Here is a 15,578-nt window from a genome sequence, read left to right on the forward strand (position 1 = left end):
GAGACAAACGCACAGATGTCCTTGGAAGACTGTAATTCCTAGGACAACTTATCAAATGACTCCCAAACATAAAAATCTAAGTCACCCAGTATTCCTGACAATCTAAAACTCTTCCTAATAATATTATGCCTTAAATGAGAAGTAATATTAAAATCAAGCTAAAAAAGGAATATGGGCTCACATCAGACATAGCAAAAATCAAATGCACGCTATGCACATGCAGTGCTAGATGTGATGGAATCCATGTCCCTTTAGGGCCAATTACCTTCAGGTGGGAGCCACTTCCTCAATGAACCTTCAAACACAGTAAATGACTCCATTTTGATCCCCCTTTTTTATTATTAATGCACTCATTTTCCTTATGATTTCTATTAGTTTTTGCTACACAAAATGTTAACCATAAATGAGCTTAACATAGATGACACTGGCATCTCCTACACCCAATATCACACTAAACTGAAAATACCTTAGATGGGAGGAAAGAATTTGCTACTGGGATTACTTACCTTTGAGCAATTTTTGCTTCTAGGACTTGGCAACATCAATTACAGAAAAAATAAACTTGACATAATTTGAAAGCTTTTCAGTTTGTTTATATTTCAAGAAAGAATGAAAGAAAATGTTACTGATAAAATTTGATACATCTGGAAGATGATACACCGAAAGAGCTCATCTAAAACTCTGGAGTTACACTGAGCTGTTTGTACACTAAAACCAATACACACGAAGAAGAACTAGACATGAATAAGACCTAGTGAGCATTCACATAAGTAGATTCAAATGATAAAACACCAGTAAGTTGTACTATGACTTTATATAATTTTCAGAAGTAATTTGTAACTGTAATTTTCAAACCTTGAGTATCAAATGGTAAGGAGGGTTATCTATCTTTTCTGAGGTATCATAAACTTTGAGCATAAAAATGTATCATGGATAGAAATGATAAAATCTTGCAACATTTTTATTATTGCATTAAAGACTTCTTAGCTTATGATTTATGTATAATAGTTGCTTCACAATATTGCTTTAATTGAATTCATTTAAGACCAATCAATAGAAAAAGCAAGCAAAATAGCTTTAGCAGAATATAGAGAACAAGTGAAATTTTCAAATAGAAAAAGGTATTGATTTGCAAAATAAGACAGTACCCATCCAGCTTAAAAGTAGTACAAGATAGATCTCCATATGGAGAACTTCTCGAGAACAGACTTTGCCAATGGTGGAAACTGAACTGGAGGATCAAGAGGATCCACTTAGCCTCCAAACTCTACTTCTGCAACCTCACCCTAGACAGTGTGTCCCTCAGAGCCTGGTGGACCTGCTTGTTCCTCAGGGTGTAGATGACAGGGTTCAGCACTGGGGTCACCACCGTGTTCACAAGGGCAGCCTCCTTGTTGGAGTCCAGCCTGTCCACCTGCTTCGGTTTCACATAAATAAACACACAGCTGCCGTACGTCAGGGAGAGGACAATGAGGTGAGAGGAGCAGGTAGAGAAAGCTTTCTGTCTCTCCTTGGCTGATGGGAGTCGCAGGATTGTGATGACTATGTTGCTGTAGGCAGTGATGGTTACAATGAGGGATAGTAGAATGACAAACGAAGTAACAAAGAAGAAATACGTTTCAACAGAGCTGGTGTCAGAGCAGGACAGATGAATTAAAGAGCCAAGGTCACAGAAGAAATGAGAGATGATATTGGGGCCACAGAATGATAACTGGGAAACTTTGAGCATCAGACCAGTGAAGAAGATGAAGGACAAGGAATAGCACAAGAAAACCAGGAGGAAACTAACCCTCAGGTTCATGATGGATGCATAGTGCAGAGGCTTGCAGATGGCCAGGTATCGATCCAACGACATCACTGCCATGAGAAAGAAAATTCCTGCTCCAATAAATAAAAAGAAAAAGGCTTGTGTGAGGCAAGCAGGAAAGGGAATTGTTTGCCTTCCTGAAAGGAAGATGGACAGCAGTTTAGGAATGACTGTGGTGATGAAACAGCATTCACAGAAGGAGAAAGTGCTCAGCAAAACATACATTGGCGTCTGGAGGCGATGGTCAGCCCAGGTGATGAGGATTATGACTGTGTTTCCCATGATAGAGGCCAGGTATGCGAGCAGGTGCACCAGGAAGAGGAGGCCCCCCAAGTGCTGGGCAGCAGGAAACGCCTCCAGAACGAACTCCTGGATGGTGGACTCATTTTTCACCCCCACAGTTCTCTCTGTGTCTCTGACTGTCATCATTCTCTGCCTAGTCTGTGAAGCAGAAAATACTATCACTGAAGAATAAAGAATTGATGATAAATTCTTTATTCTTAATAAATTCTAAATAAGTAAAAAGAATAAAGAATAAATGATAGCAACTATTAAATAATATAAAAACACTACTTTATGCTACATTTTTGAATGAGATCATTTCATATTTTGAAATATTTTACTATAAATGGTATTCTATTATCATTACATTATTATATTAATAATAATAGTTATTAAATTATAAAATTAAAGATTCATTTTTGTTTTTGCTAATAAATTCTAATGTGTCACTTAACTTTTTTGCAAAATAATATCTGTAAATAACAGTCCACAAGATAAACAACACAAAATGAAAATGATTTTTTGCAGACACATACACAATTAATGGTTTAACAATGAAAGCTATCATCCTGCAGAAATACATCTCATGGACTCAGTTTGTTCATTCTATGCTTCAGCAAGACAAGCAATGTAGGAACCCTCCTGTGCACTGATGCTAGCCCTTTGAAAATAGAAAATGTGAAAGAGCCATTTTCTTATTACCATGTTTCAAATCTGTTATTTTCCTGAAGTCTGTTCAGCCTGAGTTCTTTTTTCAAGCCCTAGGGTGAGCAATAAAGGTAGTATATTATACTATCAGAACCACCTAGTCTGTGGGTTTAGAGAAACCATATCTAAATTTGAGAGGGAAATGGTTTCATGGCTTGCTTATTCAGATTCAATGAACACATATATAATGGGTGAATCAGATTCCCTCACACTCTACCAACTAGCAGAATGGTAGTCTTTCATTCTGCTATTAGTTATAGATTACTCTTCAACATTCCTTTTTCTGGGAATATTTTTTCACATTGTAAGTATTCAGTATGACAGAATTAAACCTGTTTTCATTGCAGTCACAAGAGGAATATTCTCTTTTTTTCTTAAAAAAATGCCGGTGCCTAACTAGAATCCAAGTATATTGATATAATCTTTGGGGAAGGGGTCAGTGCTTGAATAAATAAGTAACCATAATTTAATTGTATTTTACTTAATTCCTTTTGGCCAGATCTATTACTTTAACTATGCATGATCCACATTAGAAACTTAAACATAGCCAGTCTCTGGTTAAAATATCTGACCTACTAGATTGCAAGCTAGCCCCATGATCAAGTACTCACCACAAAGCAGCTCACAGGAAACAGTGTTTTGTTAACAATGTGCTTCTCTTCTTAAAACAAACCAGGATGTTTTTCCAAGGCTAATGAAAAAGGGTAAAAAATACTTTTAGTTGAGATATACCTTTCTTGGACTTCATACAAAATTAATGGATGCCTAGTGTCCTAAATTAATGGAAATTACTAAGGCTCCACTTTTTAAAAAGACACATTTCCAAACTCTGGAGTAACCTACATCATAGTTTTTCCCCATGACGACCTGATAAATTCTGGACCATTAAGACAACAAGCTGCCCCAGTCATCCACTCGCACTTTCTGTGTTTGGAATACCTGGACATATTTATTTCCATTCTACAATGCATCATGAACATCAAACTTCTTTGCATGTGTATCCATCCCAGAAAAGAGTCAAAAAGATGAAACAACAATGGACAATTTCTTGTTTAATGACCCTGTTATCAGTCACTTTTCCATCAACCAGACACCCCAGTTTATATAGGGAAGGATCACAGCAGTCATAAGCGAGAACACATTCAAATGCCCTTATGATATAATTATCACAGGCTTATTAACCATCACTAGTGAGGATGCTCAGCGTCCAATGGACACATCTTTGGAACCTTCAAATTCATTAGAGGGGATTTTTTTTTAATAGAATAGGAGCTACAATCACAACAGAGTCCCAGAGGACAGTTAATTGCTTCATATTTGGAAATGGAAAATTCCAGCTGACATATGTTATAATTACCCTTTCACTGCCTATCTACTATCTTTCTCAATAGGCTGCACAGTCCTCTGTGAAAGTCCTTAAATGTAGATTTTGCACAACTGCCCTAGAGTTGTAAAATTTACAGAATCACAAATTACATATATCAAGAAAGGCTTAAACAACAGAAACTCTTTTTTACATTAGAATTATCTTTGCTTTTTTATCTTTTTAACCTGGTATTTTCTTTATTGGGTTTGATCCCTGGGTTGGGAAGATCCCCTGAAGAAGGGAAAGCCTACCCACTCCAGTATTCTGGCCTGGATAATTCCATGGACTGAGCGACTTCCACTTTCTTGGTCATTCTATTTTTAGTTTTTTAAGGAACCTCCATACTGTTTTTCATAGTTGCTGCTGCTGCTGCTGCTAAGTCGCCTTAGTCGTGTCCGACTCTGTGCAACCCCATAGACGGCAGCCCACCAGGCTCCCCTATCCCTGGGATTCTCCAGGCAAGAACACTGGAGTGGGTTGCCATTTCCTTCTTCAATGCATGAAAGTGAAAAGTGAAAGTGAAGTCGCTCAGTCGTGTCCAACTCCTAGCGACCCCATGGACTGCAGCCTACCAGGCTCCTCCGCCCACAGGATTTTCCAGGCAAAAGTACTGGAGTGGGTTGCCATTGCCTTCTCCATTTTCCATAGTGGATACACCTATTTACAGTCCTACCAACAGTGTATGAGGGTTCCCTTTTCTTCACATCCTTTCCAAAATTTGTTATTTGTAGACCTGACATGTGTGAACTGATACCTCATTATGGTTTTGAGGCCAGAGGCCACAGAAAAATTGGTCACTCAGGCCACAGTAGCCCAACTGAGGTACCCAGTAAGAAAAGTAGCCTTCCAAGCCAGTGATTACTATGGCAACAACTTCCTGTTGGCTCAAACGACAAAGAACCTGCCTGCAATGCAGGGGAACTGGGTTTTATCCCTGGGTTGGGAAGATCCTCTGAAGAAGGGAATGGCTACCCACTCCAGTATTCTTACCTGGAGAATCCCATGGACAGAGAAGACTGACGGGCTACAGTCCCCAGGCTTGCAAAGAGTCAGGCACAACTGAACAACTAACACTGTCACGCTTTCTCCACCTTGAGTCTTGCATCTCCTTCTCCTTGTCTGTATCTTGAAGAAATTTGAAACCCACTTTACAGATTCTTTAAAAAGGGAGAATCTGGACAGGTTAGATATGTCACAGAAAGCAACTAGTGTTCCCTTTTCTTCCTGAAAGAGGAAGATGTGTGAAAGAGGAAGACATCTTATTTTTTCAAGACAATTCAGGAGGGCAACAAAAATATTCTTCAGATAAAAATAGCCAGTGAAAAGAGTCATAACATCATAACGTTGGCAGAGGCAGGAAGATGGTTGAGAGGGGTAAGTAGACTTCTATCATCTCCTTTCTCAGTAACCAGTATATTTCCCCAAAGCCTTTCTCACATCTCTGTCAATTCAACCCTTTCTCACAATAAAATTTGTTTTTTTTTTTAAACTCCAATTCTCGGCCTCAGTGTACATACACATCACGTGCAGAAATTTTAGTCTGGAATTCTACTTCACCTAGTAGCAACATTCAAATTGGGATTTAGGAGCCCTTGGGAAATGAAGTCATGCATTTTCTTTGAAAAAATGTTGGCAGAGAACTCTGAACATATGGGAGCCAGTGTCATTTCAGACCAAAGAAGATAAATATAAGGTTTGTGCAAATAACTAGTATTCTCAGTGGTGACCAACTGGCTGCACCCAGGGCACTGGCCCTGCCTTTACTTCTGGCCCATGTCCTTTCAGCTCCTCACTACTCACTGGCTGAATACATCCTGCTTGGTGACCAAACACAATCTTGTTGGAAAACTATCACAGAGGCCCCGGATGTGCATGTCAGGAGCATCTTGACATTAATGCAGTGGACCAAGCAGGCTTCTGCACATGGAAAGGTGAGCATACGGTGGAGGAGGCCAGTGTAACAGAAGGTGACTTGGAGCAGACATGTCAGCAAAAGGATGTGGTTCAGTATAAGAATCTTTGTCTCAGCATCAGCCGGGGCTGGGTTCAGAAGAAGACCTCTGCTCCTATCAGCTGATACAGGATGAGGCAGCAATGTTGCATGTCAGATGCTCTGTTACCCACTGAGGGAGGCAAGTCTAGACCTACTGTCAGAACCCTAAGTAGTCCCAGAGTCAAGTTCTCACCCAGAATTGTAGGCCATGGAATGTGGTTGTTTTATTCAATTCTGCTCCTTTCTGGGACTTCAGTCAAGGCTCTGTGAAGCCTTGTTGTGGTAGGAAAGAACCTGGGCTTGAGAAATAAGATTTCCTCGGTCAGGGACACTGGGAACATGGGGTGCATATTCACCTCACTCTGTGACAACAGGCTGTGACAACTGAGCTTCCTTTCCCTCTACTTTCTGCTCATCCCAGAGCAAGCATGGGATTTTGTGGAAGAGAATCACTGCGAGAGGAGAAAGCCTTACCCCTGGTGAGATGACGAGTATATTCCTGGCCTCAGAGACAGCGGTACCTTGGAGGACCTGCTGCAGTTAATGGAAGACATGCAGTTGCTCCTCCAGACTACCCTGCGGGCACTGCCAGTCTGGGGTGAGCAGTGTGGTTGTATGAGCACCACTTCTCACAACTTGACCCATGAGAGGTTAGAAAGAAAGATTCACTCCATGTTGCAGGATAGAGCCCAACACTCTCAAAATAGATAGAATTTACTGAGGAGACTGGAGAGAGAAAGAGAATGCTCATTGACCATTGATATGAGCGATGCCATACTGGTGCCATGTTCCCAGACCATCCTTCGTAAATTGGCCAATCTTGTGAACTGCTGTTACTCTTCATCTCACTTACATGCCAGCAGGAGCCTCAGAACGGCCAAGTCCATCCTGGATTTACAACTTATATCATGCTGTTGATCAACCCCCAATATCTCTGGCCTCCAGTCTCTTCTATAAATTGACCGTTCTGAAGAAGATCATCTCTAAGGCCTGTGTTTTTTGTTGGTCAGCATTAATCAATGATTGGAGAAGGAAATGACAACCCACACCAGTATTTTTGCCTGGAGCACTTCATGAACAGAGGAGCCTGGCAGGTTATAGTCCTTGGAGTTGCAAAGAGTCGGACACGACTGAGCGACTAATGCACAATTAATTAATGATACTAACAGGATGATGGAAAATTTAAGATAAATACACCTAAGCTTTCACTTAAGCTTGTAATCATCAACAATATATTTCTTCCTATTTTAAAATATTTTGGTCACAGCCTTTGGAAACAGCAGAACTCTGGATTCTAGAAGATAGAGCTAAAATCCCACCTAGGTGACATAACCCCCTGGAACTCTCTTAATTCTCAATTTCTCCTTTTATAGAAGAACAGGTAAGGAAAACATAATACCTAACATGATTATGGTGGATAGAAACAGAAATACTGAATTTTTGCAACCAGCAAAGTATCAGGCAATGGTAAAGTCCTCATCAAATGATGACTTGGACCATAGAGTTTGTTGTATATTTTAAATTGGATATTTAAAGGAAGTGTTACTATTACTGTTGCATTTATTTATAAACTGATAATACTGTACAACATACAAAGTGGTTTTAAAATATCCAATGTCAATAAGGGCTTCCCTGGTAGCTCATACGGTAAAGAATCGCCTGCAGTGCAGGAAATCTGGGTTCAGTCCCTGGAAGTGAAGTGAAGTGAAGTGAAGTCGCTCAGTAGTGTCCAACTCTTTGCAACCCCATGGACAGTCCCTGGGTTGGATAATAAATAAATGTCAAGAAGTCCATCTACTGATCCAACTATATTTAAGAGTCTAATAATGACCCTAATTGGAGAAGGCAATGGCAACCCACTCCAGTACTCTTGTCTGGAAAATCCCATGGACGGAGGAGCCTGGCAGGCTGCAGTCCATGGGGTCACTAAGAGTCGAATATTGAAATTGGACATTAAGGGACACATAGGAAATGTGGACATTACATGTCAAGTGAGTTACATGTTTTATCTTAATTCTTTTAAGAACACGAACAAGCATCAGAAGGTGAAAATAAAGTCCACAAGAGAACAAACATTCCAAAGCTGATCTGTCTCTACAAAGGTGGACTCAGTATTGAAATAGTATGGAACTCAGCTTCTTCCAGGTCATGAGTCCATTCACTGAGCCACGCTGCTATGTGCCTAACTCCTTGCTGAGGAGCCAAATACTTGTTCTTATGCTTCTCTAAAACTTTTGAGCTCATTGTAATGTCTTTACTTTAGGTTAGGATCAGCAGGTGATGCTGAGTGGGAAAAGATGTCCATGGAAATGAGGAATGGGACAAATGTCCAAGAATTCACCTTGGAGGGCTTCCCTGCTGTCCAGCACCTGGGCAAAATCCTCTACCTGGTGCACTTTCTGGTGTACCTGGTGTCCATTGCAGGCAATGCAGTCATAGTCACCACCATCTGTGCTGATTCAAGGCTACAGACACGTGTGTACTTTTTCCTAAGTATTTTCTCTTTCTTTGAGTGTTGCTTCACAAGTGCTATTATTCTTAAATTGCTGGTCATCTTTCTTTTAGGAAAGCAAATGATTTCCTTTGCTGCCTGTTTCTTACAAGCCTGTGTCTTTGTATTTCTGGGAGCAGTGTGTTTCCTCCTCATAGCAGTGATGTCTCTGGATCAGTACCTGGCCATTTGCAAGCCTCTTCATTACACGACCATCATGAACCCGAGGGCTTGCTGCCTCCTGGTCATGCCTGCTCGGCTTTGGGCTTCACTCTCATTGCTGGTCTGGTGGTGATGGTGTCCCAGTTATGCTTCTGTGGCCCCCATGTCATACCTCACTTCTTCTGTGACCTCGGACCCCGAACCATCTCTCCTGCTCTGACAGCAGGTCTGTTGAAACATTGCTCGTTGTCCTTGCTTTGTGTGTCCTTTTGACTCCCCTCATCATAACCATAACTGCATGCAGAACATAGTCATCACAATCCTGCGACTCCCACGAGCCAAGGAGCAACAGAAAGCTTTCTCCACCTGCTCCTCTCACCTCATTGTCCTTTCTCTGATGTATGGCAGTTGTGTGTTTATATACATGAAACCAAAGCAGGTGAACAGACTGGACTCCAACAAGGAGGCTGCCCTTGTGAACACGGTGGTGACTCCCCTGCTAAACCCTGTCACCTACACTCTGAGGAACAAGCAGGCCCACCAGGCTCTGAGGGAGACCATGAGCAGAATGAAACTATCAAGACTTAAAAAAAATAAACACCTAGCCTTGGAGCGGAAGGCTTCTAAAAACCATCCATCTTCATTCCAGAGTTCAAAATTGAGAGTCTCTTGGGGGCAGTCCTAAGATGACGGAGGACTAGGATGGGTAGACCACTTTCTCCCCCACAAATACATCAAAGAACATTTAAATGCTGAGCAGATTCCACAAAACAACTTCTGAATGCAGGCAGAGGACATCAGGCACCCAGAAAATCAGCCCATTGTCTTCGAAAGGAGAGAGAACAAATCCAGCTCCACCTACCAGAACACCAACACAAGCTTCCCTAACCAGGAAACCTTGACAGATCAGATCAGATTAGTCAGTCAGTCGTGTCCGACTCTTTGCAACCCCATGAATCCCAGCACACCAGGCTTCCCTGTCCATCACCAACTCCCGGAGTTCACTCAGACTCACGTCCATCGAGTCAGTGATGCCATCCAGCCATCTCATCCTCTGTCGTCCCCTTCTCCTCCTGCCCCCAATCCCTCCCAGCATCAGAGTCCTTTCCAATGAGTCAACTCTTCGCATGAGGTGGCCAAAGTACTGGAGTTTCAGCTTTAGCATCATTCCTTCCAAAGAAATCCCAGGGCTGATCTCCTTCAGAATGGACTGGTTAGATTTCCTTGCAGTCCAAGGGACTCTCAAGAGTCTTCTCCAACACCACAGTTCAAAAGCATCAATTCTTCGGTGCTCAGCCTTCTTCACAGTCCAACTCTCACATCCATACATGACTACAGGAAAAACCATAGCCTTGACTAGAGGAACCTTTGTTGGCAAAGTAGTGTCTCTGCTTTTGAATATGCTATCTAGGTTGGTCATAACTTTCATTCCAAGGAGTAAGCGTCTTTTAATTTCATGGCTGCAGTCAACATCTGTAGTGATTTGAGGCCCAGAAAAATAAAGTCTGACACTGTTTCCACTGTTTCCCCATCTATTTCCCATGAAGTGATGGGACTGGATGCCATGATCTTCGTTTTCTGAATGTTGAGCTTTAAGCCAACTTTTTCACTCTTCACTTTCACTTTCATCAAGAGGCTTTTTAGTTCCTCTTCACTTTCTGTCATAAGGGTGGTGTCATCTGCATATCTGAGATTATTAATATTTCTCCTGGAAATCTTGATTCCAGCTTGTGCTTCTTCCAGTCCAGCATTTCTCATGATGTACTCTGCATATAAGTTAAATAAACAGGGTGACAATATATAGCCTTGAAGAACTCCTTTTCCTATTTGGAACCAGTCTGTTCTTCCTTGTCCAGTTCTAACTGTTGCTTCCTGACCTGCATACAAATTTCTCAAGAGGCAGATCAGGTGGTCTGGTATTCCCGTCTCTTGAAGAATTTTCCACAGTTTATTGTGATCCACACAGTCAAAGGCTTTGGCATAGTCAATAAAGCAGAAATAGAGGTTTTTCTGGATCTCTCTTGCTTTTTTCTATGATCCAGCAGATGCTGGCAATTTTATCTCTGGTTCCTCTGCCTTTTCTAAAACCAGCTTGAACATCAGGAAGTTCACAGTTCACGTATTGCTGAAGCCTGGCTTGGAGAATTTTGAGCATTACTTTACTAGCATGTGAGATGAGTGCAATTGTGCGGCAGTTTGAGCATTCTTTGGCATTGCCTTTCTTTGGGATTGGAATGAAAACTGACCTTTTCCAGTCCTGTGGCCACTGCTGAGTTTTCCAAATTTGCTGGCATATTGAGTGCAGCACTTTCACAGCATCGTCTTTCAGGATTTGGAATAGCTCAACTGGAATTCCATCACCTCCACTAGCTTTGTTCATAGTGATGCTTTCCAAGGCCCACTTGACTTCACATTCCAGGATGTCTGGCTCTAGGTCAGTGATCACACCATCGTGATTATCTGGGTCGTGAAGATCTTTTTTGTACAGTTCTTCTGTGTATTCTTGCCATCTCTTCTTAATATCTTCTGCTTCTGTTAGGTCCATACCATTTCTGTCCTTTATCAAGCTCATCTTTGCATGAAATGTTCCTTTGGTATCTCTGATTTTCTTGAAGAGATCCCTAGTCTTTCCCATTCTGTTGTTTTCCTTTATTTCTTTGCATTGATTGCTGAAGAAGGCTTTCTATCTCTTCTTGCAATTCTTTGGAACTCTGCATTCAGATGTTTATATCTTTCCATATCTCCAATATGCTACTGGAGATCAGTGGAGAAATAACTCCAGAAAGAATGAAGGGATGGAGCCAAAGCAAAAACAATACCCAGCTGTGGATGTGACTGGTGATAGAAGCAAGGTCCGATGCTGTAAAGAGCAATATTGCATAGGAACCTGGAATGTCAGGTCCATGAATCAAGGCAAATTGGAAGTGGTCAAACAAGAGATGGCAAGAGTGAATGTCGACATTCTAGGAATCAGCGAACTGAAATGGACTGGAATGGGTGAATTTAACTCAGATGACCATTATATCTACTACTGCGGGCAGGAATCCCTCAGAAGAAATGAAGTGGCCATCATGGTCAACAAAAGAGTCCGAAATGCATTACTTGGATGCAATCTCAAAAATGACAGAATGATCTCTGTTCGTTTCCAAGGCAAACCATTCAATATCACAGTAATCCAAGTCTATGCCCCAACCAGTAACGCTGAAGAAGCTGAAGTTGAACGGTTCGATGAAGACTTACAAGACCTTTTAGAACTAACACCCAAAAAAGATGTCCTTTTCATTATAGGGGACTGGAATGCAAAAGTAGGAAGTCAAGAAACACCTGGAGTAACAGGCAAATTTGGCCTTGGAATATGGAATGAAGCAGGGCAAAGACTAATAGAGTTTTGCCAAGAAAATGCACTGGTCATAACAAACACCCTTTTCCAGCAACACAAGAGAAGACTCTATACATGGACATCACCAGATGGTCAACAGCGAAATCATATTGATTATATTCTTTGCAGCCAAAGATGGAGAAGCTCTATACAGTCAGCCAAAACAAGACCAGGATCTGACTGTGGCTCAGATCATGAACTCCTTATTGCCAAATTCAGACTTAATTTGAAGAAAGTAGGGAAAACCACTAGACCATTCAGGTATGACCTAAATCAAATCCCTTATGATTATACAGTGGAAGTGAGAAATAGATTTAAGGGCCTAGATCTGATAGATAGAGTGCCTGATGAACTATGGAATGAGGTTCGTGACATTGTACAGGAGACAGGGATCAAGACCATTCCCATAGAAAAAAAATGCAAAAAAGCAAAATGGTTTCTGGGGAGGCCTTACAAATAGCTGTGAAAAGAAGATAAGCAAAAAGCAAAGGAGAAAAGGAGAGATATAAACCTTGACAAGCCACCTGTAAAACCCCACCCACAGCGAGGAAACTCCACAATAAAGAGAACTCCACAAACTGCCAGAATATAGAAAGGACCCACAAAACTCAGGAATATAAACAAGATGAAGAGACAGAGAAATATGCAACAGGTAAAGTAACAGGATAAATGCCCACCAAACCAAACAAAAGAGGAAGCGATAGGGAATCTACCTGATAAAGAATTCTGAATAATGACAGTGAAAATGATCCAAAATCTTGAAATCAAAATGGAATCACAGATAAATAGCCTGGAGACAAGGATTGAGAAGATACAAGAAAGGTTTAACAAGGACCTAGAAGAAATAAAAAAAGAGTCAATATATAATGAATAATGCAATAAATGAAATTAAAAACACTCTGGAGGCAACAAATAGTAGAATAACAGAGGCAGAAGGTAGGATTAGTGAATTAGAAGATAGAATGGCAGAAATAAATGAATCAGAGAGGATAAAAGAAAAACAAATTAAAAGAAATGAAGACAATCTCAGAGACCTCCAGGATAATATTAAACGCTACAACATTCGAATCATAGGAGTCCCAGAAGAAGAAGACAAAAAGAAAGACCATGAGAATATAACTTAAGGAAATAATAGTTGAAAACTTCCCTAAAATGGGGAAGAAAATAATCAACCAAGTCCAAGAAACCCAGAGAATCCAAAACAGAATAAACCCAAGGCGAAACACCCCAAGACACATATTAATCAAATTAACAAAGATCAAACACAAAGAACAAATATTAAAAGCAGCAAGGGGAAAACAACAAATAACACACAAGGGATTCCCATAAGGATAACAGCTGATCTTTCAATAGAAACTCTCAAGCCAGGAGGGAATGGCAAGACATACTTAAAGTGATGAAAGAAAATAACCTACAGCCCAGATTACTGTACCCAGCAAGGATCTCATTCAAATATGAAGGAGAAAGCAAAAGCTTTACAGACAAGCAAAAGCTGAGAGAATTCAGCACCACCAAACCAGCTCTCCAACAAATGCTAAAGGATATTCTCTAGACAGGAGACACAAAAACGGTATATAAACTCGAACCCAAAACAAAAAAGCAAATGGCAACGGGATCATACTTATCAATAATTACCTTAAACGTAAATGGGTTGAATGCTCCAACCAAAAGACAAAGACTGGCTGAATGGATACAAAAACAAGATCCCTATATATGTTGTCTACAAGAGACCCACCTCAAAACAGGGGACATATACAGACTGAAAGTGAAAGGCTCGAAAAAGATTTTCCATGCAAATAGAGACCAAAAGAAAGCAGGAGTAGCAATACTCATATTAGATAAAATAGACTTTAAAACAAAGGCTGTGAAAAGAGACAAAGAAGGACACTACATAATGATCAAAGGATCAATCCAAGAAGAAGATATAACAATTATAAATATATATGCACCCAACAGAGGAGCACCACAATATGTAAGACAAATGCTAACAAGTATGAACGGAGAAATTAACAGCAACACAATAATGGCCAGAGACTTTAATACCCCACTCACACCTATGGATAGATCAACTAAACAGAAACACAAGGAAGCATAAACTTTAAACGATACAATAAACCAGTTAGACCTAATTGGTATCTATAGGACATTTCACCCCAAAACAATGAATTTCACCTTTTTCTCAAGTGCACATGGAATCTTCTTCAGGACAGATAACATCCTGGGCCATAAATCTAGCCTTGGTAAATCCAAATAATTGAAATCATTCCAAGCATCCTTTCTGACCACAATGCAGTAAGATTAGATCTCAATTACAGGGGAAAACTATTAAAAATTCCAACATATGGAGGCTGAACAACACGCTGCTGAATAACCAACACATCACAGAAGAAATCAAAAAGAAATCAAAATATGCATAGATACAAATGAAAACACAACAACCCAAAACCTATGGGACACTGTAAAAGCAGTGCTAAGGGGAAAGTTCATAGCAATACAGGCATACCTCAAGAAACAGGACAAAAGTCAAATAAATAACCTAACTCTACACCTAAAGCAACTAGAAAAGGAAGAAATGAAGAACCCTAGGGTTAGTAGAAGGAAATAAATCTTAAAAATTAGGGCAGAAAGAAATGCAAAAGAAACAAAGGAGACCATAGCAAAAATCAACAAAGCCAAAAGCTGGTTCTCTGAAAGGATAAATAAAATTGACAAACCATTAGCCAGACTCATCAAGAAACAAAGGAAGAAAAATCAAATCAATGAAATTAGAAAGGAAAATGGAGAGATCACAACAGACAACACAGAAATACAAAGGATCATAAGAGACTACTCTCAGCAATTATATGCCAATAAAATGGACAACGTGGAAGAAATGGACAAATTCTTAAAAGAGTAAAACTCTCCAAAACTGAACCAGGAATAAATAGAAAATCTTAACAGATGCATCACAAGCATGGAAATTGAAACTGTAATCAGAAATCTTCCAGCAAACAAAAGCCCAGGTCCAGACGGCTTCACAGCTGAATTCTACCAAAAATTTAGAGAAGAGCTGACACCTATCCTACTCAAACTCTTCCAGAAAATTGCACAGGAAGGTAAACTTCCAAACTCATTCTATGAGGCCACCATCACCCTAATACCAAAACTTGACAAAGATGTCACAAAAAAAGAAAACTACAGGCCAATATCACTGATGAACATAGATGCAAAAATCCTTAACAAAATTCTAGCAATCAGAATCCAACAACACATTAAAAAGATCATACACCATGACCAAGTGGGCTTTATCCCAGGGATGCAAGGATTCTTCAATATCCACAAATCAATCAGTGTAATACACCACATTAACAAATTGAAAAATAAAAGCCATATGATTATCTCAATAGATGC

At 40.3% G+C, this 15,578-nt stretch overlaps 1 protein-coding gene and 1 pseudogene across 1 annotated transcript; one reads left to right on the plus strand and one right to left on the minus strand.

Annotated features, from left to right (window-relative positions):
- Positions 1–1,267: 1,267 nt before the first annotated feature.
- LOC147342717 (olfactory receptor 6C74-like) lies at positions 1,268–2,383 on the minus strand. The gene has a single exon (XM_086381462.1). The coding sequence runs from the start codon at positions 2,234–2,236 to the stop codon at positions 1,268–1,270; it is 969 nt and encodes a 322-aa protein (XP_086237588.1). The 5' UTR covers positions 2,237–2,383.
- Positions 2,384–8,450: 6,067 nt separating this feature from the next.
- LOC147342718 (olfactory receptor 6C74-like) lies at positions 8,451–9,494 on the plus strand (annotated as a pseudogene).
- The last annotated feature ends 6,084 nt before the right edge of the window (positions 9,495–15,578 follow it).

Source organism: Bos grunniens, chromosome 28 (assembly GCF_055505025.1).
Source record: "Bos grunniens cultivar Pamir isolate PY7600 chromosome 28, Bosgru_T2T1.0, whole genome shotgun sequence".
Lineage (NCBI taxonomy): Eukaryota > Metazoa > Chordata > Mammalia > Artiodactyla > Bovidae > Bos > Bos grunniens.